The sequence below is a fragment of the Hippoglossus stenolepis genome, chromosome 3 (assembly GCF_022539355.2).
Source record: "Hippoglossus stenolepis isolate QCI-W04-F060 chromosome 3, HSTE1.2, whole genome shotgun sequence".
NCBI lineage: Eukaryota > Metazoa > Chordata > Actinopteri > Pleuronectiformes > Pleuronectidae > Hippoglossus > Hippoglossus stenolepis.
Window position 1 is genome coordinate 20,650,016 of NC_061485.1, and position 23,444 is coordinate 20,673,459.

Consider the following 23,444-nt stretch of genomic DNA (forward strand, 5'->3'; position numbering starts at 1 on the left):
AGGTGCTGCATTAAATCTCAGAAAGGCCTGCACTGACTTTGCTCCTTATTCAACAGCAGTTACCACCACACACCAGGACTACTGCAATGCACTGTTTGAACGTACCGGTCCATCCTCAGTGTCTCGGCTTCAGCAGGTGCAGAACCTTTAAACCAACATCAAAACGCACAGGGCACATATCTCTCCAATTCTTACTTCATTAGCTGCCAAGTTAAATTTAAAATTGATTTTAAGATTATATTAACAACTTTTAAAACCCAGCACAATCTGGCCTCAAGTTATATTGCAGAGCTAATATTTATGCTCTTTATGCTCTCCAAGACTTGGAGACTTGTTTTTTTGTGTGTTGCATGCATTTTGTAAAGCCCCTTGTCACCTTGTTTAGATAGCTGCTATAGAAAAATATGTATTTATTATAACAGGCAGCTTGTGATATAGGAGTCAGATTTTTTCAGTTTAAAACTGATAAATAGGCCAATGATTCTTAATTCTCCATTGTCACTTATCTATGAAGATATGCAGTTAGTTTCCCATAAAAAAAACAAAAACATACTCCATTGTATTTCATAGAAAAGGTTTTAATAAAGGTCCCTCGATTTCCTCTTATCATACAGACAGTTGATCATAAATGATTACAGCATTGATGACAGTCAATCATTAACGTTTAAAAAAAGCACTTGGGAAAGAATTTCAAGCTGAGGAAAACATTTGTTTTGAGATTTTACAAAACACACTCTTTAAATCCATTACAGCATTTCTGCATTTTCCTCCCAGCTCACTGCTGATGTTCTGATCAGCTAGTGTCCATTTTAATAAAACCAGGGACCATATCCTTACATGTTGTGCAACTTTGAAGAGAAGAAAGGCATTCAAGGTGTTAGAAAAAGAAAAAGAAAATCCCATGACCCTGTTACAACAATTATCTACTTGATTAATCTATCGCACTGTATGGAAGATAATTTGCTATGCTTCTGAAAGTGCTAGGTAGTTTTACTTGGGACGATTTGTGATTGGTAAAATAATGCAAAAAGCATTTTATACAATTTCCACTAAATACACACAATTTGCGATCCATCATTTATATTCAGTAGTTCCTGTATATACAGTATAGGTGTGCATGTGTATGATGGTACGTACTCTGCTGAAGGTCTGGTGTTATCAGTTCCTGTCGGAATGTGATGGACTTGGAAATTCAGACAACAAGACAGTGCATGGCTTTTTTCTAAATTATATTGGGGTGTTCACCCTCCATTCAGCCTCTGTACAACAGTCAATAAAACATAAAACTTGGCATTAAAACATCACAGCCTTGGCACAATTATTTCATTTACAAGATAAAAGTTCTCGGAGGCCTCTATATCCAGAAAACCCTCCTCTGATTGTACCAGTAAAGGTTCAAAATAAGGCACTCGAAGTGGAAAATGGAGCAATCTTGACAAGACGTCTGTCAGGAGCATCAGCAGCTGAGATGAATTGATTCTTGCTAAAAGGCCATGGCACAGTGTCCTAAAGGCAACAAGAGATACAGAAGGTTTAGAACAAAGTTTCAAACCACAACAGACATTTAATAAAATTGAATCAGCATTTATCACATAGGTTTGTTAGGTTTCCACACATGAATGTAATCAGTTTCAGCATGGATGGCCAAGTGGTGCTTAAAGCCACATTGGTCTCCACTTAACTGTACATCACAGTGACTCTGCTCAGACCTGGTATTAACATCTGTCCTGAGGGATCTGATCACAAGCTCAGCACTAAGTTTAGGTCTGAACGCATCTAAATGTGTCCTCAATGTGTCCTCAGATCCCATCACAAAAACTTTTACCTTTAGGTGTATATATATATTTTAGATATGTATATTTTATTTTAAATTTTAAATTTTGATTGAGCATTGTTATAAGAGAGCCTGTGACCCAAGCATTTCATTGCAAGCGACTGCTTAATGTTATCGTTGTGCATATGACAATAAACTCTTGAATCTTGAATCTTGAGGTGGTCTGGCAGACATGTGGCCACATTCTTTTTTCTGTGTGAACGCAAAATTGTCCTGGGCCACATACGAAGGACCGCCTACTTAGCTGACGTCCTCTGAGCCGCTACCGTTTCACAATTAACCAAACATATTTTTACCAACAAATGTTGATTTGTCTGTGGCCACCGACACAATATACATTTTTCTTACATTGGCAAAATGCATCATCCTAGCAGAGCTGCACAAGATTCATTTAACCCGTCCAGACTCCTCTCTCTCTCTCACTGGCTTGCTGGCGCGCGCACACACACACACACACACACACACACACACACACAAATGCAGTGACGTTTGGACACATCTCTAAACTCAGACTGGGTAAAAACAACATAATTTGGACCGAAATTCTGAAAGTGTGAGATCAGATCACAAGTGGTCACAGGACAAACATTCACTATACATTTTAATGCCAGGTGTGAACAGAAAAGTTCCATTTAAACAAACTGCATTCAGGAACAGTGATGATATTTTACCCACAGTGCAGATCTGATAGGAGAAAGTGTTGCAAAGATATGGACCATTTCCTGTTTAATCTTTTCTGTCACAGTCTACATTAAGTAACATGAGTGTTACTGACAGCCCCGCAGAAAGGTTCAAACCATTCACGCTCTATTATTGCAAACCTATTCAGCTGTCTTTAATCATGACTTAGAGGCAAATTAGTCCTTTTAAATAATGCCTTCACTCCTACAGTAACACATTGCATAAGCCAAATGCCAAAACCATCACGACTCAGTCCTCATCTACGGCTGATTCTCTCATTAAGTAATTTAATGTTCATCATGCTGCAAGACATTTACTGCTTATGAAACTCTAATGTGCGTCTCACAGATACCAGCATCAAAGTTCTGCAGATGTTAGAGAAATCAGGAAGTTATTCAAAAGATGCTTCTTTTTTCCCAAAGATCACTGCATCATCTTTCAAAGACAGAAAGAAAGAGGACAACTGTTTGGACTGCTATTGATACTATTATTCTTATTCTTATTCTTATTCATATTCATATTCATATTCATATTCATATTCATATTCATATTCATATTCTTATAATATCGTTACCTCCACTGAGGAGGTTATGTTTTCGTCTGTGAAATTTTGTAGATTGGTGGAGCATGACCCAAGAAAGAACCCATTAAATTTTGGTGCAGATCTGGATCAGGGGGCAGATCTATTAATTTCACTTTCTCTAATGTTGTGAGATAGGGCGTTTTTCTAAATCTTCATTGATTTCTTAGAGAATAATTCATGGAAATGATGAAAAAAAAAAAGTCGTGTTTAGGGGCCTGATATTTATGAGTGTGTGTAAATTGGCTGCAGATCAAATACAAATCTTGTGAAATTAAAATGTGGTTTGATGAGGGGACTGTTTGGCCTTGGTATGTGCCATTCTAGTTTTTTATTAATTTCAACAACAAAAAAATCTGGAATGCAAGAATTTAAGATTTTAGTTCGCCTGTGTCTTTGTATTTTTTTAAATAATTATTTTATTTATTTATTATAACATCATCCATATTACTCACCTGTGTCTGGCTAAGCCTCGCTGTCGTGATGACTCAGACGCTTCTTAGACTTCAGTTCTTTCAGCCAAGCAGGAGAAGAGCTGGTTCTGAATGACACACAGAATCACAGTCATCATTAAAATACTTTCATTCAATTTTCTCATAATTTCTAAGGTTTGAATATTTTTTAAGTGTGCTGTCGTGTTCTGTTCTTACCCTCCATCTGTGCCGCCCAGGGGTGGCAGCACAAGTGCGGCCCCCGCGAGATGAGAAGCAGAGCGAGGCGAGGAGCGGGAGAGTTGTGAGGGTGATGGTGCTGTTGCCTCGCGTTGACCTCCTCGCTCTTCTCTTCCCTTGTTGTCTTCTGTTTCATCTCCTCCTCCAGCTGCTCCTCTGACTGTTCTCTTTTTTAGTTGAGCCTTGGGGAGCAAGTCAAGACAACTTTACCTCACTGCAAATACTGACCGTTTCCATCACGTTTCATTTGGTAAAATGTATTTAAGCTTACAATCAGGGCTGTAGGGCTCAGACCAGGGAACACTGAGACTCTTTGTGAGGTGGGAGGGGGAGGTAAGGCTTTCTTCGGTTTTGGCTGATCCTCCTCAGAATCTGACTCCCTTTGTTGGAAAGACACCTCCTTTCCATCTAGAAACAAAAAGTTAAGAGTCAAAACAGAGAATGACTCTATTTGGTGTATGTTGCTTGTTTACTCTGAATTAAAATAATCAGCTCCAGCCCTCTATGTTGATTAGATAATATTAAGGATGCTATTATAACCTGCGGTGTCACAAGCCCTCCAATCCAACATGTCCCTTGGAGTTGGCCCTGCCCGGAGCGAGCGTGACGGACGCGATCGAAGTCGCCTCTTTCCAACATTGGCCTTGGATCTCTGTGCGCTGGTGTCGAGGAGTGGGGCGGAGCTCTGTGCGCAGACACAGACACAAACACACACACACACACACACACACACACACACACACACACACACACAAATAATCTAGCAATAATCAAATAATAATCTAGAATATAAACTACTATTACTGACCATACCGCTACTGTCATCACTGCTCTGGTCTCCAGGAGGTTTAAGAAACAAAGAGAAACTAACCTCAGGGAATGAAGAGAAATCAGTGGTATCAACATCTTGAGAGGCGACTTCAGGAACTTGGTCAGGGATCAGCGTCGGACTGAAAACATGTTATGGGTCACAGACTTAGAAGAGAAGGCACAGTGCATTTTGAAGTGTAGTTCGAGGTGCTTTCACTTTAAATTTCAGTAATTTGAGTCAATGTTTAACAAAGGGTCACTCCTCTGGGCTTTGGACATTGTGCTCCTTTAACCACAAGAGGGCACAGGGAGTTCAATTCCTGAAATTCTTGCTGTGACATTTTAATGTGTAGCTGCAGTTATTTTGACAGAAATTATGTTTCAGAAATTGCTTGTTTTACTAGATTTAATTTATCTGTTTATTGATTAAAAACAGAATCACACAAGGCTCTAAGGTTAAAAAAACAAAATAGAACAACTACTTTGGTATCTAAATAATATTGGGTTATTTTTCAGATGCGCCACCGATCACAGTAAGAATCAACCACAGTTAAACAAGCCCCTCTGACCTGCACCTCAAGGCTACTTACTTTGAGGTGTAAATGTAAAGGTAGCTAAAGGGCCTCTATTTTTCAGGTGTGCTCAGTTGGAATAAAATAACCACATGATGTGGAGCCACACCTTCAGCACAAGACACAAAGAATGACACTTAAACCTGTCTGGTCCTGTCTGCCTCCATAAGTGTACATGAAGGAAATGAAGCCACTTGAACATACAACACGGACAGTGTTAGTGGTAAGACTTTGTATGATGTTATAGTGCAACCTGTCACTTACCTGTCAGTTTCAGATGTCTCTTCATGGCTGGGACTCAGCTGCTCTGGCTCACTGTCTATCAAAGCATCAGTGTCTTTGTCATCTCCGTTTACGGAATAGCTGTTAACCTGTGTCTGAGAGGCAGAAAGATCATTCAATTATAAGGAATATGAATAAGAAAACATATTATACAACAGAACCAGAGAAAACATGAAGGAGCCATTTGATAGTGTTTGACAAAATGACTTCATCTCTTCGGATCTACAGCTTTATCATACAAAATCAAATGATGATGTGACGTGTGGCTTTTTTGCTGAGTAAATCTGCACATGAGAACTTTCACATTGTGGATCTGCGGCAGGGAGAAAATGGAACGTGTGCTGAGCCAAGATCACTAACTACAGAGGGAGAGAGGACTGAGGACCAGCCAAGCATGCATCTTTTAATGAGCCGGTCACAGAGACTGGGCTGTCCTCAATAAACACTGACAGCGTGTGTATGCACGCACACGCACTGGCATACACACCTATGTGCGTTTGCACGGACACACCAAACACACTCATGCTGTCACGCCCACATGCTGGAATGCATGGGTGGACACACACAGATACACACACACATTCCACACAAAAGCAACTACTGTGCACCTCCTCACAAACATTCCTTTAAGCTCTCTTCACATTTTGTCAAGGGGCACATCCCAGTGCTGTTCTCTTGAATATTGTCACCTGGATACAACACAGCACTCGTGTAAACAAGCCTTATAATCTCATATCCATCTCATCTCCTTCCTCCGTCCATTTATTACTCAGCATTCACACAGCAGCTTCATTTGCACAATGCCTGTTATCTGGCAGCATCACAGCATGAGTGAATAGGCTTCTAGAGATTTTCCTATGATCACAGACTGTGTTCAGTTATAGGGGAAAACAAAGTCTGGTCGAACAGAGACACAGTCTACGATTGAGCAATTTCACCAGCACCATACAGGACCTGCCTTTATCATGGAAGTATATCCACTGCAGCTCACCAAGTTATATCATGATGTATATGTTTTTAACTTATTTTTCAGTCATGTCATGTAGCTCTATCACCTCCTATTCACCCTGGTTCAAAAAGGACTTGTATGAATGTTCTAAAAAGTTCCTGTTTGGTAGTTGTACATGTGTGCAGCATGCAACAATGAATGAGACGAAGGGCAAGTGTGTATCAGTCTCGGATATGCGGATTCCAATGAAACAGCTAATCCACTTGTATCAAATCTAAGTTCGAGAAAAAGCAACATATTACACGTCAACAGAACAACTGCTCTGATGGACGAGTTCAAGTTCAGTATTGGACAAGTTCAAGTTCAGTATTTCTCCCCCTTTTTGCTCTGTTTTGATCCCTACCAACTCCTGAGGATAGGATTTAGCTTTTCAGTTGTCATATGCTCCACTATGTTCACCAGTTAGTGTCTAACTTTGACTACCTGTCATTTGCTGCTGGGCAGGTATCATACAGAGGGTTGACCAAAGCACTTTCAATAAAAACATTGTCTGTTGTGGCTGGAAAAAAGGCCGTAGAACCGATACAATGAGCTGAAGGGTGATAAAATGCCTCTTAAAGCTGAGGGGAAGTGTGATAAAAACCATGTTGATTTGCAACTCAGTGGCAACATTCACTCATGACTCAGTCATTTGAGCCATTGTTTATATAAAACAATGGCTCAAATGCAGCTTTAATCTACATGTGCACAGAGATTCACAGATATATTCAGACACACGATGGAAACTGAGCATTTTGGACAAACTCAACACATGTGTAGACATGTGTAACGTATGTTTAAACCCTACCCCACAAAAAACAGCACCTGTAAGCTGTAATGATGGGTCTGAACAGTATGTGCTCATGAGGGCAGAGGATGTGCAAGTCAAGACAGAGTTGGCTTCATTACAGTTTACCTGCATCACATTTCTGTCACAGTCATTGGTGGGTGAGAGCTTGTTTACGATGAGGATAAGATGTAAAAGATGCCACAAGCAGAACTAACAGAGACTCTAATGAAACAGATGACGACCATCAACAACACCTAACCTCTAATATATACCTGGTTTACTGACTGAACAAAGTGTAAGACTGAAAGTCTATTGTAGTTCTCAAAGCCTGCAACAAGCAATATTATTAAATCATCCATACCCCTAAAAAAATTCCATCTATCCATCATCTATACCACTTGCAGTGTGAAGAAAAGGCAGCTGCAGACACACACAGTGCACAGACATAAACAGTCACTTTAACTATAAAGCTTGTCTAAGTGTTTGTTACAATCCTCTGCTTTATCTCAGACAACATGGACAAAGAGGAAAGGGTTTGTTGTTTTCAGATAACTATTCTTCCTGAAACAGACGGCCACTGACTGCTGCTCTCCCTCTTTACATTTGCATGTTCATCTGTTGGCACATGGGTGTTCATCTGTTGGCACATGGGTGTGACCAGGTCATGACTTACATGGAATAAATGACGATTGGGTATTCATGCAATGAACTCAGGCTTTACAAACTGCTGCGTTCATTATCATTGCACTAAATGTCTATAAAAATGAGCTCATCAAGACTTTAAGGTAAAATATCATTTTGATTAAACAGCAGATTATAATTAGACTTGACGCAGAGCATTTTAAAGCATTCATTGCCATCTACTGGGTTAATGCATCAGCTCTTACAGAGCAGGTTTCAGTGGTTCTCCTCTGCACACTTTGCCGACTTCTGACGGAGAAGCGGCGCAGGGATCTCCTGCTACGTCTGGCAAAGCTACGGAGTGGTGACACGGCCCTCTGAAACCTTCCTCCTCCATCTCCAACTTCTTCCTCTTTATCCTCATCTTCCTCCTCCTGCCTCTCCTCTGTGTTGCTCCACACCAGCTCCAGAGCCTCTTGTAAGGAGCGCCGGACGCTGCCCACCCAGCCCGCCACCTGCAGCTGGGCCGCTGACAGTTTCCCTCCAAAGTATTGCATGGTTGTAACGCTCACACAGCTGGTCGTCCAAGCACTAGGGTCACCATGGAAACTGGGCCACCAGAGGAATGGAATTACAGCTTTGAAGGGATTTTCTTTGAGTGGGTCAAAAAGCTGGATGTGTGATCTGGCTTTCAGTCGTCATTTTCAGGAAGCAGACGTTAAAGAAAACTCAAACTGTCTTCTTCAGAAAGACAGATTCTGAACTCATACAAAGCAAGAAATAATCCTTCTTCCATTTGAGCGGTGCCCATCGTCTCTTTCCATATTTTTATGGTTCAGGTCACACAAACTTCCTGGAACAGTCTATTATTTGCTGCCAGAGAAGAAGTAAATAGTATGACCAGCCATGTGTTTGCTCTGTGACGACACCACTCGACTGCAGCATTCACAATGATGGATATGACATCCGAAACAGCAGCTTCCCAAAGATAGACTTTCCCATCGTCACATCACATTATTATCCATTTGAAAGACACTGACAGAAGTGTCAATAAAAGTTTCTTTCACTCCAACTTTGTGAAAAAAAGGAAAGCAGCTTTTCAGTCTGACAAAAAAATATTCTAAGCATTACCTCTTTTCTTTTTTTCCTGAGACTTCTTCTGCAACAGCCAAGCCTGTTTGCTTGTGGACCTACTTCCGAGTTCACATTGCAACTCCGTTCTCCATTTAGAAAAAAAAGGAAAAGCAGCGTGGGAAATAACTGCTTCCTCAAACATCCAAAGCCAGGTACAGAGAGGTAGATCAGCCCTTTTTATCTCCTTGAGACCAGACTGGTTCCAGGGAACATCTGATCACAACAAAGCGGAGGTCTGTTCTCAGATGTGGAAAATCCCAGGGGGAAGGAAGGTGCGGTAAGTGGGGCCAAGGTGTTTTCTGTACCTGCCTCCACTGCTCTCTTTCCGTAGTTGCATGCAAGTAATGAATGAAGCAGGTCTTTGTGAGAGGAGAGGGAGGAGAGGACAGCAGAAAACAGGCAGACTTCTGGAAAGTTGAGAGAAAGTATGAGCAACACGCAGCAGAAGATAGTTGAGTGACACGATGAAATGTGCACTTTCTTGTCAGTGGTTTGGCCCATCCTCTCTATGTGTATGTGTGCCAGAAAGTGTGTATGTGTGTGCGATTGTGCAGGGGGGTGACAGGCTCTCTCTCAAAATAGGGTGGAGGGAATGAGTAGAGAGACAGAGAGGAGATAGGGGCACCATGTATGGTCATTTGACACGCTTCCCTGTTGGACACATCCAAATGAGGACATGATGACCACATAGCACCTTGGCCCTACTATAACATCCTTCCATCTTTCCATCCATCCATCAATCTGTCCGTCTTTCATTTTGTCAGTGACTGAGAGTGCACGGTCTGCTGCACAGCCCGTGTTTGCCCTGTAAACATTTACCTCCTTCTGCTCAGTCAAATTGCTTTTTTCTGACACACAACAGTATTTTCCTGAGCTTTTCTTGCACCCTAGAAATTATACATTTTATTTATCAAACCATCTGAAACCATACAGTTTAGTCTTATGGCGGCCATATTATAGCAGAGTAAGGTGGTCTACATGAGATAAACTTCAGGAAGGAAGCATGAGGAAGAACGATTTGTAAGAGCAACAGCACCACTCAGTGGTTGAAACAAGGGTGTACTCACACAGCCAAGACCAACGCTTCACTACTAACAGTGTTATGATGTTGAAGTTGCTATGCACAATGTCCCTTTGCAGTAGCTCACTGGTTATGTGGGTTATGATTTGTTTGCATAAGTGTGCGCGCTGCAAACAGAAAGACGATAACACAAAGACACGCACACATACTGTGCATACACACAGTTCAGGGCTCCAGGATTCAGTGCTTCCATTTACTCTGCAAAAATGTTGCATGTTCAAACAGGTGCTTGACTGATCTGTCTTGACTGGCACGGCCTTGTCAGCTGTTCATTCACTTCACCACAATTTTTTTTGTGTCTTTTCATGGTGAACAAACTTCCGCCTTCAGATTTCCAATGTTCATTTCTCTTATGTTGTTTGAAATGTCTGTTTAATTATTAATTATCTAATTATTGTACTTGCCAATAAACTAAACATTGTGTTTAGGCCATTTGTAGTTTGTTTTAAGCCTCTTCCCCTTTTACATAAAAACAAGGCTAACATTGCTAACAAGGCTAAAATGTCACAGTAACAATAGCTTAATGAGTAGGGAGTGTAACACTCCCTACTCATTAAGACGGCTTCTTTCAGGCAGTGGAAGATGACGTTTATATATGGATCCACCCAGAATTTTGTTTAGTTGACTTAAAGTGAAGTACAAATTAATGACTGAATAATGTTACGGATGTGAGATTAAATACATTTACATTACTAAGAGGAAGAAATCTTTACTCTTGTCATGGAAACAGATTAGGATTGTTAAAGATCAGTACCACTCTCAGGTTTGTGCCCCAAATTTGAAGCAGCCAGTTAGCTTAGCTGAAATCAGGGGGAAAACATCTAGCCTGGCTCTATCCAAATGCAAAAAAAAATGACCTCTTAAGGTCACTGATAAACACAATACAGCTTGTTTGACTAGTCTGAAATCCAGCACACAACTCACACACACGTAGATGATTTTGACATCTTGGTTTTTGTATGAATAAATAAAAGATTTAGACAGAGCCAAGGTAGCTGTTTCCCCTCTGTCAGCTAACCAGCTGATGACTGCAGGTTAAAATCATAGACTGTATATAAAGATGGTCAACATGACAGCTCCAGAAAAGTGAAGTCAAAGCATCTCGATTGCCATCTGGTGGGTGGCTATAGTAGAGGTCATAAATCCTCCACGTTAGTGGATGTCAAAGTACATGTCAATCACATTTTTTTCTCAAAGATGGTTTCTGTCATTTTAGGTAGTTCTTATTACATGATGTATATCATTTGCTAATTTTTCTGGCTTATAGTTGTTATTTGATGCTATAAAAGCATCATGATTGACATTTGAGATGAGCTTGTGTACTGGTGGGACCTTGCTATAGTGCAGACTCTGGCTCCAAATGCACAAAATGGCAGTGCTTGTGTATCTTGGCTTCATTTCTGGATAGTGAGAGGAAGTGGAGACATGTCGTCCATCTTTCTATACAATCTATGGTTCCTATTGATTGCACAGACGTGACAGTGGTTATCATTCTTCTTATTTTCTCATTTAACTATCTGCTCTCTCAGGCTATGTAATCCACACATGGTGCGTTCAATGAGGCACTGAATAGTTCAATAGTTAGATAGTCCCTAATTAAAGTGGTTATTACAGTGATAATTGAGGCTGTCTTAGTGCAAACAACAACAAAAAAATGAATCTACAACATAAGAGCTGGAACTCTCACAGAGGAGGCAAATTGCTGAGCTGGCTCTGCAATTCATAGGAAAACCACTTGTACTTCTAAGGTAACATTTCTGTATGCAAATAACGCCTCCCTCTTTAACATGCTCCTACATCCTCCTTTTATTTTCCACTGCTGTTTATCTTTTTTAAGATAAACAACAAAGTATTTTCTAGATGCAAAAATAAGAAGAAAATGAAAGCGTTAAACAGAAAATTGTAGATAGAGATTCGGAGGAAGTCATAACCTCACGGTCTGTTTCATTTGTGATTATCATAACCTCCCTCCTACATACATTCACACATCAGCAGACATAGAGTTCATACAGTTTGATGTACTGTTGCAAATGGATGGAAAATTCACATGATGCATTAGGATCTGAGAAAGAAGAGACTCCTGACCTTGCAAATGTGTGTATATAAAATGGAACATGAAAAAGAAATCCAATCTCATCCCTAACATCTTCAGGGTTACAGCACTGATGGAGAACTGTACACATTCACAGTTACATGTATGTTTTTTTAATCACATCTCCCACTCTGACATATTTTTTTATAAACTTGAAACACTATAGACTGACACATGGCACACGATATGGATTTGCTTGCTTGTTTCAAGTACATAAGTAATAATGGTAATAATAATGTTAGAGATAAAAGCCCAATTGTAGCCTGGCACCCCACGTGAATTCAGGAATATGCCAAAATGAAAACGTTGTTAGACGCGACTTATAAGAAGACAGTCTCAGACAGACTTATTTCCTCAGGCAATTCACTCCAGAACTTTAGGGCCCTGATGCCGACGCTCTGCCTCATCAAGTTTTCAGCCTTGATTCAGCAAGAGACAGCAGACGCTTGCCTGAAGATCGCAGGCTGCATAGAGGTAAAGAGGCGATTAAAAGATCTGAATTATACCCTGGGGCCAGGCCATCAAGAGCCTAAAAGGTAATCAATAAAATCTTAAACAAACCAGGAGCCAATACAAAAACTTTAAGACAGGTGTGATGTGATACCTCTTAATTCTAGTTAATAGCTCTGCTGCTGAATTTTGTACATAATTTAGGACTCGACTTTGTTCCCCATGAAGTCGACTGGTAAGATTTTATGCTGTATAAGTCCGAAAGAGGTGACAAAAATGAGTGCACACACACACACACCCACACACGCACACACTCACACAAAGACACATTCTGACATGAAACTTAATTAGGCCAAAGCAAGTATGACAAGTATGACATCTGTCCTCATGTTTCAGGAACAGTGATGTGTTGATGCAGGTGGGGTGAGGTGTGTGTGTGTGTGTGTGTGTGTGTGTGTGTGTGTGTGTGTGTGTGTGTGTGTGTGTGTGTGTGAGATTGACAGGTTGGTATGATTCAGTGGTGAAATAATCACATGTACACTCCTGTCTCTGCTCTTTTAACCTCACACTATGAATCTGGCATTTAACTTCCTGGTGTATGGTTTGTTGCATTACAAGTGAAAAAGGCAGAATTTTGTATTTACCTTTTGCTCTTCTTCTTCTTCTTCTTCTTCTTCTGATTCATCCATCTCTTCCTCTATCTCCTCCTCCTCCTCTTCCTCCACCTCCTTCTCTTCCTCTTCCTCAACTTCTAATGCGATGAGGTGTTCCTCCTCTGGCCTCTCCTCCACCTCCTCCTTCTCCTCTGCTTTCTCCACAGCTGGAGGAGGCTCTGGACTGTCTGGTTTTGCAACATGCTGGGGTGCGCAGTTTTCCTGAGGGGATACACTCAGGGGCATCAGCACCTCCGACTCTTCTCTTCTATCCACGGGACTTGTTGTCCAGCTGTCGACGACTGGACTAGTTTCCGCTTTGGCCCGCGAGCCCCATCTCTTTGGCTTGACTGAAAAATCGTCAAAATCCACCTCGATCAGAGGCTTCCTGACGGAGAAGTCATCGTACACAACTTTGATCGGACTCTCAGTGGTCGCTGAGGTTTTAGCTAAGGGTAAATTTGGTGTCTTTGAATTCTGAGGGACATCTTCAGAGTCAAAGCTGATTAAATCTGCTGAACTCTTCCTTCCCTCCCTTTCTCTTTCTTTATACATTCTCACCTTTTCCTCCAGTTCTTTCCCTCGCTTCATTTCCAATTCCTCCTGCATTTTTCTCTCCAGCTCCACCAATCTTTCCCTCTCCATCTGTAGCACCCTCTCCTCCCTTCTCTCCTCCTCTCTCTGTTTTTCTATTTGCCTCGTCGTCTCCATCTCTCGCTCTCTTTCCTGCTGCATTCTCCTCTCAAACTCCTTTCTTTTTTTCTCCTCTTCCTCCTGTCTCTGTCTTTCCCTCATTCTCTCTTCCTCTTCCAGCCTCCTTTGCCTCTCCCTCTCTCTTTCCTCAGCCTCCTCTCTTAGTCTTTCTTTCTCCCTCTCATCTTGTTTCAGTCTTTCCTCTGTCTGCCTCGCTCTCTCTCTGTCCTCCTCTTTTTGTCTCTGCCACATCAACTCCAACTCCTTTTCTCTCTCCCTCTCTCTTTCCTCAGCCTCCTTTTTCAATCTTTCTTTCTCCCTCTCCTCTTGTTTAAGTCTTTCCTCTTTCTGCCTCGCTCTCTCTCCGTCCTCCTCTTTCTGTCTCTGCCATATCAACTCCTTTTCTCTCTCCCTCTCTCTTTCCTCAGCCTCCTTTTTCAATCTTTCTTTCTCCCCCTCCTCTTGTTTAAGTCTTTCCTCTGTCTGCCTCGCTCTCTCTCTGTCCTCCTCTTTCTGTCTCTGCAACATCAACTCTTTTTCTCTCTCCCTCTCTCTTTCCTCAGCCTCCTTTTTCAATCTTTCTTTCTCCCTCTCCTCTTGTTTAAGTCTTTCCTCTTTCTGCCTCGCTCTCTCTCTGTCCTCCTCTTTCTGTCTCAGCCACATCAACTCCCTTTCTCTCTCCCTCTCCTCTTGTTTAAGTCTTTCCTCTGTCTGCCTCGCTCTCTCTCTGTCCTCCTCTTTCTGTCTCTGCAACATCAACTCTTTTTCTCTCTCCCTCTCTCTTTCCTCAGCCTCCTTTTTCAATCTTTCTTTCTCCCTCTCCTCTTGTTTAAGTCTTTCCTCTTTCTGCCTCGCTCTCTCTCTGTCCTCCTCTTTCTGTCTCAGCCACATCAACTCCCTTTCTTTCTCCCTCTCCTCTTGTTTAAGTCTTTCCTCTTTCTGCCTCGCTCTCTCTCTGTCCTCCTCTTTCTGTCTTTCTCCCTCACTCTCTTCTTCTTCTTCTTCTTCTCCCAAACTCTCTGTCCGTTTCACCCACTCCTTTTCCCACACCTCCTCTCTTCGTTTCCTTTTATTAATCTCCTTCTCTCTCAGTTCCACCTCCAATTTGTGTTCCTCGTGTTCATGAATCGGTCTCTCCTGCTCCTCCCTCAACCTCTGTCTTTCTCTTTCCTCCCTCAACCTCTCTATTTCACTCTCCTCCTGATCCTGCTTTGGTCTCTCTTCTTTCTGCTTTGCCTTCTCTCTTTCCTCCTCTCTTTGTCCCTGCAACATGATCTCCATCTGTCTTTCCCTTTCCCTTTCTTCCTCTCGTAGCCTCTCCTTTTCGTGTTCCTCTTCTCTTAACCTTTCCCTCTCCCACTCCTCTTTCCGCTGTCTCTCCATCTCCTCCTCCTTCAACTTCTCTCTTTCCCTTTCCTCCTCTCTCTGTTTTTCCTCTTCCCTCTGCCTCAAGTTTTCTTTCTTCTTCTCTTCCTCTTCTCGTTTATGGTCCTCTTCTAACTTAAGTCTCGCCTGTTTGTTCTCCTCTGCTCTCTGTCTTTCAAACTCCAAATGTTTCAGTCGCTCCTCTTCTTGTTTTAGCATCTCTTGATCCTTTCTCTGAAGACTTCCCACTCGTCTGTAGACGGGCAACGAAACAGGAGTTTCCTCCTCAGCTTTATCCTCAGGAGCTTCTTCTTCTTCTTCCTCTGAGCTGGACTCCGACGCTGAGCCCAGGATCAGTGGAGGCCCACCATCGTCTCTCTCCACGATACCAAAGCGAACAGAGCGACGCTTGACATTGTCTCTCTTTAGAGGGCGCTGGCCACTGTCTGCCTCATCATTAGCTGTTTGCGTTGCAGATAGGCTCCGACTGCGGAGTCGAACCTCGCCATCAGTTGATTTGTTCTGCTTGTCCTCTCCAGGTTTCTCGCTTGAGCTATTCATAGACTTATTTTCTGTAGAAATGTCTTTAGGTTTTTCCACTGGGGTCTGTGAGGGGGGTTCAGCTGAGGAGACCTTTGGACGTGGATCCACATCCTGTGTAGATGACGTTCTGGTCGCGGCAGGTTTCTCATGCGATGGTGTTTTGGGTATTTTCTCTGCTGTTGGAGCAGCCATCGGCTCAAAGCTGGAGAAGAGACAGAAATCATCAGTCGTTCTGAATTAAAATTAGTTTAATAAACCTGCTTGGCAGTGCTCAGTTGTGTCATTTCATCTAAGCATATACCATGTCAGAGGAAAGGAAGATTTCAGCATTTCGGCAAATATACTTGCTATTGTTCTACGAGTTTGATTTAAGGACTCGTGTCTATAAATGTGAAGCTTGAGCGAGACAGCTGTTGAACTATTCCTTTGTTTTGGTTTTATTTGCCAGGTCTTGTGAAACATATGCCTAACGCGTCTCCCTCTCCCTCGTCAATAGAGATGTATTTTTTTGTGGAGCTCAGAGCATTGGAAGTTTAAATAACATAAAGAGCAACATATCTTTTCAGAAATAGAATCTCTGTAAGTCTGGATTTCCACAGAATTAGCTGTCAAGATTGTTCATAGTTTTGTTTACTTTGAGTAGAAAATAGTTGCAGAAAAAATGTTAGCAATGAAATCTCTTCAAAACAGAGAGGACTCTATTTCTGTAAAGACTTGTTGCTGCTATTGTTTCTGGATCGAGGGATCATCTTTATAACCCCCGAGGGTAAAATTGTCTAAAATTGAAGTCAACTCTCTTAAAGACTGAGAGCGGGTTACTTTCACATGTAGATTTCTGAGAGGAGAACTTACAACCACTATAGTGAGAACAGCAGCAGAAAACTGACAAAAACTGTCATCATTGGAATATTCAAATCCTTTACTTAAGGAACAGTAGTAACACTGCAGTAAAAATATTTCATTGGATCAATAGATAACTTCAATAAAGTAAGTCAGAGTTATAAATGTACTTTAAATATCAAAAAGTAATAGCACTCATTAGGAAATTATAACCTTGTGATTGTTACTACATATAATTTCATTGATGTAGAATATTGAATGTAGTATTGTATGTGTAAGTAGCATTCTGGTTAATGTGGAGCATATTTTAGGAATGCAATTGAACATCATAGTCACAATAGATTTATTTGAAAATTATTTTCTCAATTAATCTTTTATTTATTAAAAAACACAAAAGACATCATAAAACATTGAAAAATGGTCATTACAATGTCTTAAAATGTCTTGTTTTTTGTCCAATTCCCAAAATATTCAACTAACCACAAAGTTAAGACAAAGAAAAGAGGAAAATACTCACATTCAACTATCAACTGTTTGGTATTTTTGTTTGAAAATAGATTTCTAATCATATATCAGCTTGATAGTTGCCAATTGATTTTACGTTGTTTGGCTAATTTAACTAATCTATTTGATGTACTGTTAATTGTTTCATCTCTAACAATGCTTCATATTTTATAAATTCATCATTTGTCTTGAATGGAAAAGTCATTAACTGTAAAATATAAGCAGCTAAAGCTGTAATTGATTAAGAACTACACTACTCCCCTCTAATTTTCCCCTTTAGTGAAGAAGAAGTATAAAGGACAAGTGTCTTACATGTATACTCAAGTACATTACTTGAGAAAAAGTAGTAGGTTGGAGAGCTAATCTTAAAATTCATGTGGCCAGGTTTGCTCTCTTATCTAAACTATTTTATTTGAGGACATAAATCTGCCTGCCATCTTGATATTATAAGCAACGTTATTCATTTACCACATCCACACAATGTGCATTAAACAAAACTGAGGAAAACATTAAAACACGTGAAGCATCTTTGAGAGTACCAATTGACTGGTATGAGTCATAATATTAACACTAACCATAAAATAAACTTCTTGCTTGGTTGCACTTTGAAGAGAATGTTATTTTCCTTTCACTCGTGTCTGGTCATGTCACTAAACTCAAACCACACTGATAAAAAGAAGCTCACTCACCTACGAGACCGAGGTCGAGGTGCAACCTGAGGATTCCCCTCCGTCTTGGCACCCTCAGAAACTGTTTCCGCCACCCAGTGTTTGATTCGCTCCTTTACGCCCCCTGTACAGTTAATGATGTCGGGCTCCTCTTTCTTTGTCATGACCTCTGGCCTCTGTGAGGAGTCAAACAGAAGACTGATTCTGCGTTTAATACTTCCTCCTCCGCTATAATCTTCCTTCAGTCCTCCTTCATCACTCTCTCTGCTTGATGGCTCTGTTGTCTGGTTCTGCTCTAGGTTGGAGGACACTGGCTTGTTTGAATCGTCTTTGCTGTCGCTCGTAGATACGGTTATCGTTGGCTGGGGAGGCAGGGGTGCACCACCTGACTGAAACCTTGAAGTGAGCTTCGAGGACAGACTCCTCCTGGGGCCGCCCCATCGATTCACTATATTTGTCGAAGAGGAAGCGCCGCTCCCTGATTCTTCAGGCTTTTGGACGACAGACGTCTGAGTTTCATCTTCTTTCTTTTTCTCATCTTTCTGTTCTGAGTTAGTAACAAGATCAGTGGATACACTGTGGTTTGTTTGGAGGACATCGTTTTTCTGCAGTGGCTCGGATGTGGGTGTCTCTTTGGGTGGAACAGTTTGTGAGGCAGGATCGGATTTTCTTGGAGCTACACTAGAATCAGGAGTATCCTCGTCACGTGGACTTGGTGTACTTTCTTTGGTAGTTTTTGGTATATTTTTCGTGTTCTCTCTCACAGAGCTGGGTTTGGAGCCAGAGGCAGTGGTTTGCTGAGGAGGTTTCTGAGCGTGGGCGGTCGGAGTCAGTTTGGAGACATCCGCAGCTTCAGATTTTCCAGTTTGGTTCGTTGTTGACTTGACAGTTGTGGTGGTGACCGTCTTTGGAGCGTGGATGGAGCGAATGGAAGTGTTCTTCTGCAGGGAGAAGGGCTTAGGAGCAAGCCGAGGTCTGGAGGCCAGACTCGGCTTTGGGTTTGAGGTGTGTCCGGTCTGGGAAGTCTCGATGGAGCGCTCCATAACTGAGTCGCTGAAAGCAGAAGAAGAGAGGAGACGTTTATATAAAAAAAAATGCAGAATCAACACTGAAAAATATTACCACTCTGTGTTGAGACACAGCCAGCTGGTTGTGTTGTTACAACAAAGAGTGGATAAGTCTGGTCTGTCTAGATTTTTGAAAGCACTTTACCTCCACAAGAGCGAAGAGAAACCAGTCTATTACACTGAAAACACATCACATGTCTTTCTGCTGCAATCACCTTTACTTTCTTACTTAGCTTCCTTCTTTAGGTTACTATTTTACTGATAAAAAAGTATTAACAATTATTACACTTCTGTTAGAAAATCAAAACCATTTAAATCACCTCCATAAAGCCGTGTTTCCAATAGTCAAAAAACCCACTGAAACCCAACATCTGGCTTTGCCTGTGATGGGAATGGATACAATCTGCATTCACTCCCTGGTCAAATGACTCTGCAGTAGACACACGTTTTAATCCGCTCCTGCTCTGATCGGCAGTGATGGAAATTTGACACCCAGGTGAACGCGCTAATTTGGAAAGACAGCGAGGTGAGCACCTCAGTTAAGGTGCATTTGTGACGTCAAACATGACGCACCAGGGAAAGAAAATTGAAAGGCAAACTCCTCCACTGGCAATGGGAAGAGTCAATCTGCTTTTTTAGAGGGTTAACCCATAAAACCTGTGTATACCCAGTACTTTAGGTGTAAAAGAGGAGTAACAGTATAGATCTGACAAGTCACTGTCACTTTTGTTACAAGTACTGTTTGAAGGGTCGTCTTCACTGAGGATCTCCAAAGACCAAAAACACTGACTCAAAGAGTAGAGAGGAATAATACATTGGTAGTTAAACTGTACAAATAGCCTACTGAACATAAAGCTCCATTACAGCCTGACTGATTCATCAGTCGACCGGTTATATCTGCTAATATGAGCTTTTCACTGACATATCGTGACTGTATTTATGTTTGCTGATATGAACACCTTAGGAATCGTTATCAGTTTTTTTATTTATTACTTATTACTCCCTAATACCAGTATCAGCCCCCAAAAATCCATATCAGTCGAGCTCTGGTATTTATTATTTCAAAATAATACATAAATACTTGATCCTTTCAAGAATGACTCTTGTAGATCACAGTTAACCAATTACAGGTTATTAACCTTCTGTCACTGATATCTGATCATTTCATCATCGCTTCATTGAGCTACCAGCCAGTGAATAATTTATGGAGCAGCAACTAATGATTATTTCCACTGATGATTATTTCCATTATAGATCCTGACGATTATTTTCTCTCGTCACCCTTTTTTTGCTTTTTTGTTTTGTTTCGGCCACATCTGATATCTGGTTTAATATCAACCCGATATTCACATTTCAGAAGTTGCTTTAAAAAAGTTTAGAATAGTCGCAGAATCATTTATATCGATTTATCAGCTAATTGTTTCAATTGAAAACTACTCCAATCTCTTCAGCACATGTTTGATTATGTATAATAATGCACAAGTTTGATAATGTTTGATGCATAAATACGATACGATACGAATTACGATGGGAATTTTACTGTTTATTTTCCACCACACTGAATGAGAAAATGAAAAGCAAATAAAACAGGCAGGTGACGTGTTGTCAGAGACTGAAACATGTCCGATGAGTCATTGCACGTCTACAACATGACCCTAACCCTAATGACACGGTCACATCAGACTGAACTGAACCCACCGACACGTGATCAGGTTCAAACATCTCAAGAGAGCCTTCACTAAAAAAGGCCCAAATTTCCAGCTTGTGTGAGGAAGATAACAAGAATGCTTCTATAATTTGTAACACTGAATACCAGAGGTGCTGCTGCGAACAGTACTCATCTGGTTTGACCTGAAAGACTTTTGCACAAACCAGTAGCTCCACGCCCCACACTGTAATAATGTGCAACACTTAATGTGTCAGCAATAAGCTCAGTATCAACACAGCTGCTGTGCATATAGACGCTCTGAATGCACAGTGAAGAGAGCTTTTGCAATTAGGCAGTTCTTGCATGTGTCATGTTTTTATTAAGTCTTTTTCCTCATTGCCTAAACACAGTCCGCCTGTGGGTTTCCCTGATATTGTGTAATGGGATCAGACTAGGTGGTAACACCACCCAGTTAGGGAGTGTTGCAGGGTTTTGGGGATGTGTTCAGGATCTGTGTTTTCCTCAGGAATAAACAGTGTCCAGCAGGCAAAGCTTCAGCTGACAGATGGTTTCTTTTTGCTTATTTAGGCCACAGTCATGGACCCACAGCTCCCAGACTGTAAACTCTCTTTATCTGTGTTTGCCTTCAGAGCCTGATACCCTGCCAAGGCTTCATATTGATAGTACACGATTATTCATGTACTGCTGTGAGAGATGCTAATAATGTCTGATCTGTTGAGTCTCCTACACGGAAACAGCGCGATGTGAGGACGTGTAGTTTACATTAAAGAGTGAGATGAGGTTTTATTGTCCAACTCTATCCATGTGTTTGACTGGGAGTTGTTAATAAGTGACTAATAAACTTGTCCACAATGAACTCCCTGTCGCTGAACCAGCAGCAGCGCGTCCCCTGAACAAACTGACAAACGAAAGTAACTTTACATTGACTTTAAACTCGGTTACACATATTTTCTATGAGACCACACGTAAAGTAAAACTTGTACGTAACGCAGAGGAGAGTGTGCACCTGCTCTTCAGGTCAGCTCCCCCCCCCCCCACGGTATGTGTACATGAAGCTGTTGTGTTGTTATTTACGTGTTTACCTTCAGTCGTCACGCAGGCATTCGGGTTGAGGGAGGAAGCGGGAAGAAGTTAGAAAGGGTTTCCGCGATGGTTTCTTCTCCCGCTGAGCTGTTGTCACACTCTTCTCCCGCAGCTCATTCACACACAGAGTGGGAGACGTCAGGCCGCTCCTACACACACACACACGCACACACACACACACACACACAAATACACACAAACACACACACACTAACAGACACTCCCTCTCTGCCGATACACAGCACCAGAGCCAGGCTCCTGCGAGGTCAAGCTACACGCACACACACACAGACAAGGAGAGACAGGAAGTACAGGAGTGTTTTCCAAAGCAATGTTTAGTGAAATAGAGAATTTATATCTTGTATGTTAAGCTATATCCTTATTAACTACCTTTGCTTATTCCCGTTGTATCTTTTGTTCTCAACTTGTATTTAACTGTTTGTATTCTTCTCAATTTTGCTTATAGTCTTTTATTATAGTTTCCTAATTTCGTTTTTTATTCCACCACTCTTAAAATCAGCTCATCCATTCTATTCTATTCTATTCTATTCTATGCTATTTTATTCTATTCATTTTTCTATCTGTTTATTTATTTATCTCCATTTTACTGCGTGCATTAGACTAAATTTACTTTTAATTGTTTTTAATTGTGTCTTTTCTTTGCCCTTGTTGTGTTTGTTCTTACGTTTGTCTTATTATCATGTTGTCAATCGTAAGTGAAGCACCTTGAGCTGCATTACCTTGCATGAAAGATGCTGTATAAATAAAGTTTGATTAAATGGTTGATTTATTGATTGATTGATTCATTAATTTACAGTCAGCAACACTACTCTTACACCTACTTGATACAATGTGTGCTTTGATTGAATTTCTATGCCCATTTCAAACACTATTGCAGTGCTCAATCTAAACCTGCCTGTTCCCTTGTCCTGTGTCAATGCTCCTACTTTACATTTATTCCTTTTTTTTCATTAGTGAGTTCTACAATATGCTGTCACTTTTTACTGATTTTGTGCTGGATGTTGTGTGCAGAGCTTTTTATAAACAGTCTATGGTGCAGAGTGAAATTTGAAAATATGGGTCCTATCCAAATCAAGCAGGGAAACTGTCATGGATGGAGAATGGTGATTGGAGCGCAAATGAAATGAAATCCCAACTTTGCACATGGAAAGTTACAGTAGGTTTTTGTTCGTTTTATTTTGAAAATTAAGAGTTTAAGTGGCCTGGGAATTCCCAGTAGCTTGACGGCAGTACGTTGTTCAATTGACCGGATAAACAGGTTCCGAGAGAAAAGGAATTGTATCCTTGCAGCTCTCCCTGCTTCATGGAGAGTTCTGACGTGACCCGAGGCTTCTTCACAGCAGGAAGTGCTCACACCATTTACATCAAACTTTATTTGTTTTACCCGCGCTGCAGAGCAGGAAACAGCACAGCAACAGTGAAGGGATCTGTGACTCTCAGCAGCACATCTGAGAAATAAGACTTCAGATGAATTTACCAATGTGTGTGTTTGATTGAATGGTCCTTGTTACTTTGTAAATATATAGAACAAACAAATATGATTATAACAGGATTAAATGTTTCCAAACGTTTTCACATCATAAAAAAGTATCAACTTGGGGCCTTTTCTTGTGTTTGAGATGTTGTGATAGTCCCATCAAAAGGCTGGGCCCTCTAAACCTCTTGAGGGGTTTCATTCAATTAACTGTACCAGAGATCAAATGATCAAATATTTCAAAGAACGACCACGTTTGTGTGGCAGAACTTATGTTT

The 23,444-nt window shown here is 41.1% G+C and overlaps 1 protein-coding gene across 1 annotated transcript; it reads right to left on the minus strand.

The window, feature by feature from the left end:
• Positions 1 to 557: 557 nt before the first annotated feature.
• tnks1bp1 (tankyrase 1 binding protein 1) lies at positions 558 to 21,909 on the minus strand. The gene is made up of 10 exons (XM_047339423.1): positions 21,671 to 21,909; positions 17,874 to 18,905; positions 13,231 to 16,042; positions 5,413 to 5,525; positions 4,638 to 4,716; positions 4,307 to 4,451; positions 4,038 to 4,174; positions 3,746 to 3,948; positions 3,551 to 3,636; positions 558 to 1,506 (listed from the first exon to the last, which is right to left on the minus strand). Exons 2-9 carry the CDS (start codon positions 18,893 to 18,895, stop codon positions 3,561 to 3,563), a joined length of 4,587 nt encoding a protein of 1,528 aa, XP_047195379.1. The 5' UTR covers positions 18,896 to 18,905; positions 21,671 to 21,909; the 3' UTR covers positions 558 to 1,506; positions 3,551 to 3,560.
• Positions 21,910 to 23,444: the final 1,535 nt, after the last annotated feature.

What these genes read in the sequence shown, in the direction of transcription:
- tnks1bp1 (XM_047339423.1), bottom strand. Translation starts at nt 18,895, where the DNA reads ATGGAGCGCTCCATCGAGACTTCCCAGACCGGACACACCTCAAACCCA. An exon ending in CCTCGACCTCGGTCTCGTAG is followed by an intron (nt 16,043 to 17,873) that starts GTGAGTGAGCTT and finishes TCTCTTCTCCAG; the next exon opens with CTTTGAGCCGATGGCTGCTC. An exon ending in TGAGCCCTACAGCCCTGATT is followed by an intron (nt 3,949 to 4,037) that starts GTAAGCTTAAAT and finishes TTGCTCCCCAAG; the next exon opens with GCTCAACTAAAAAAGAGAAC.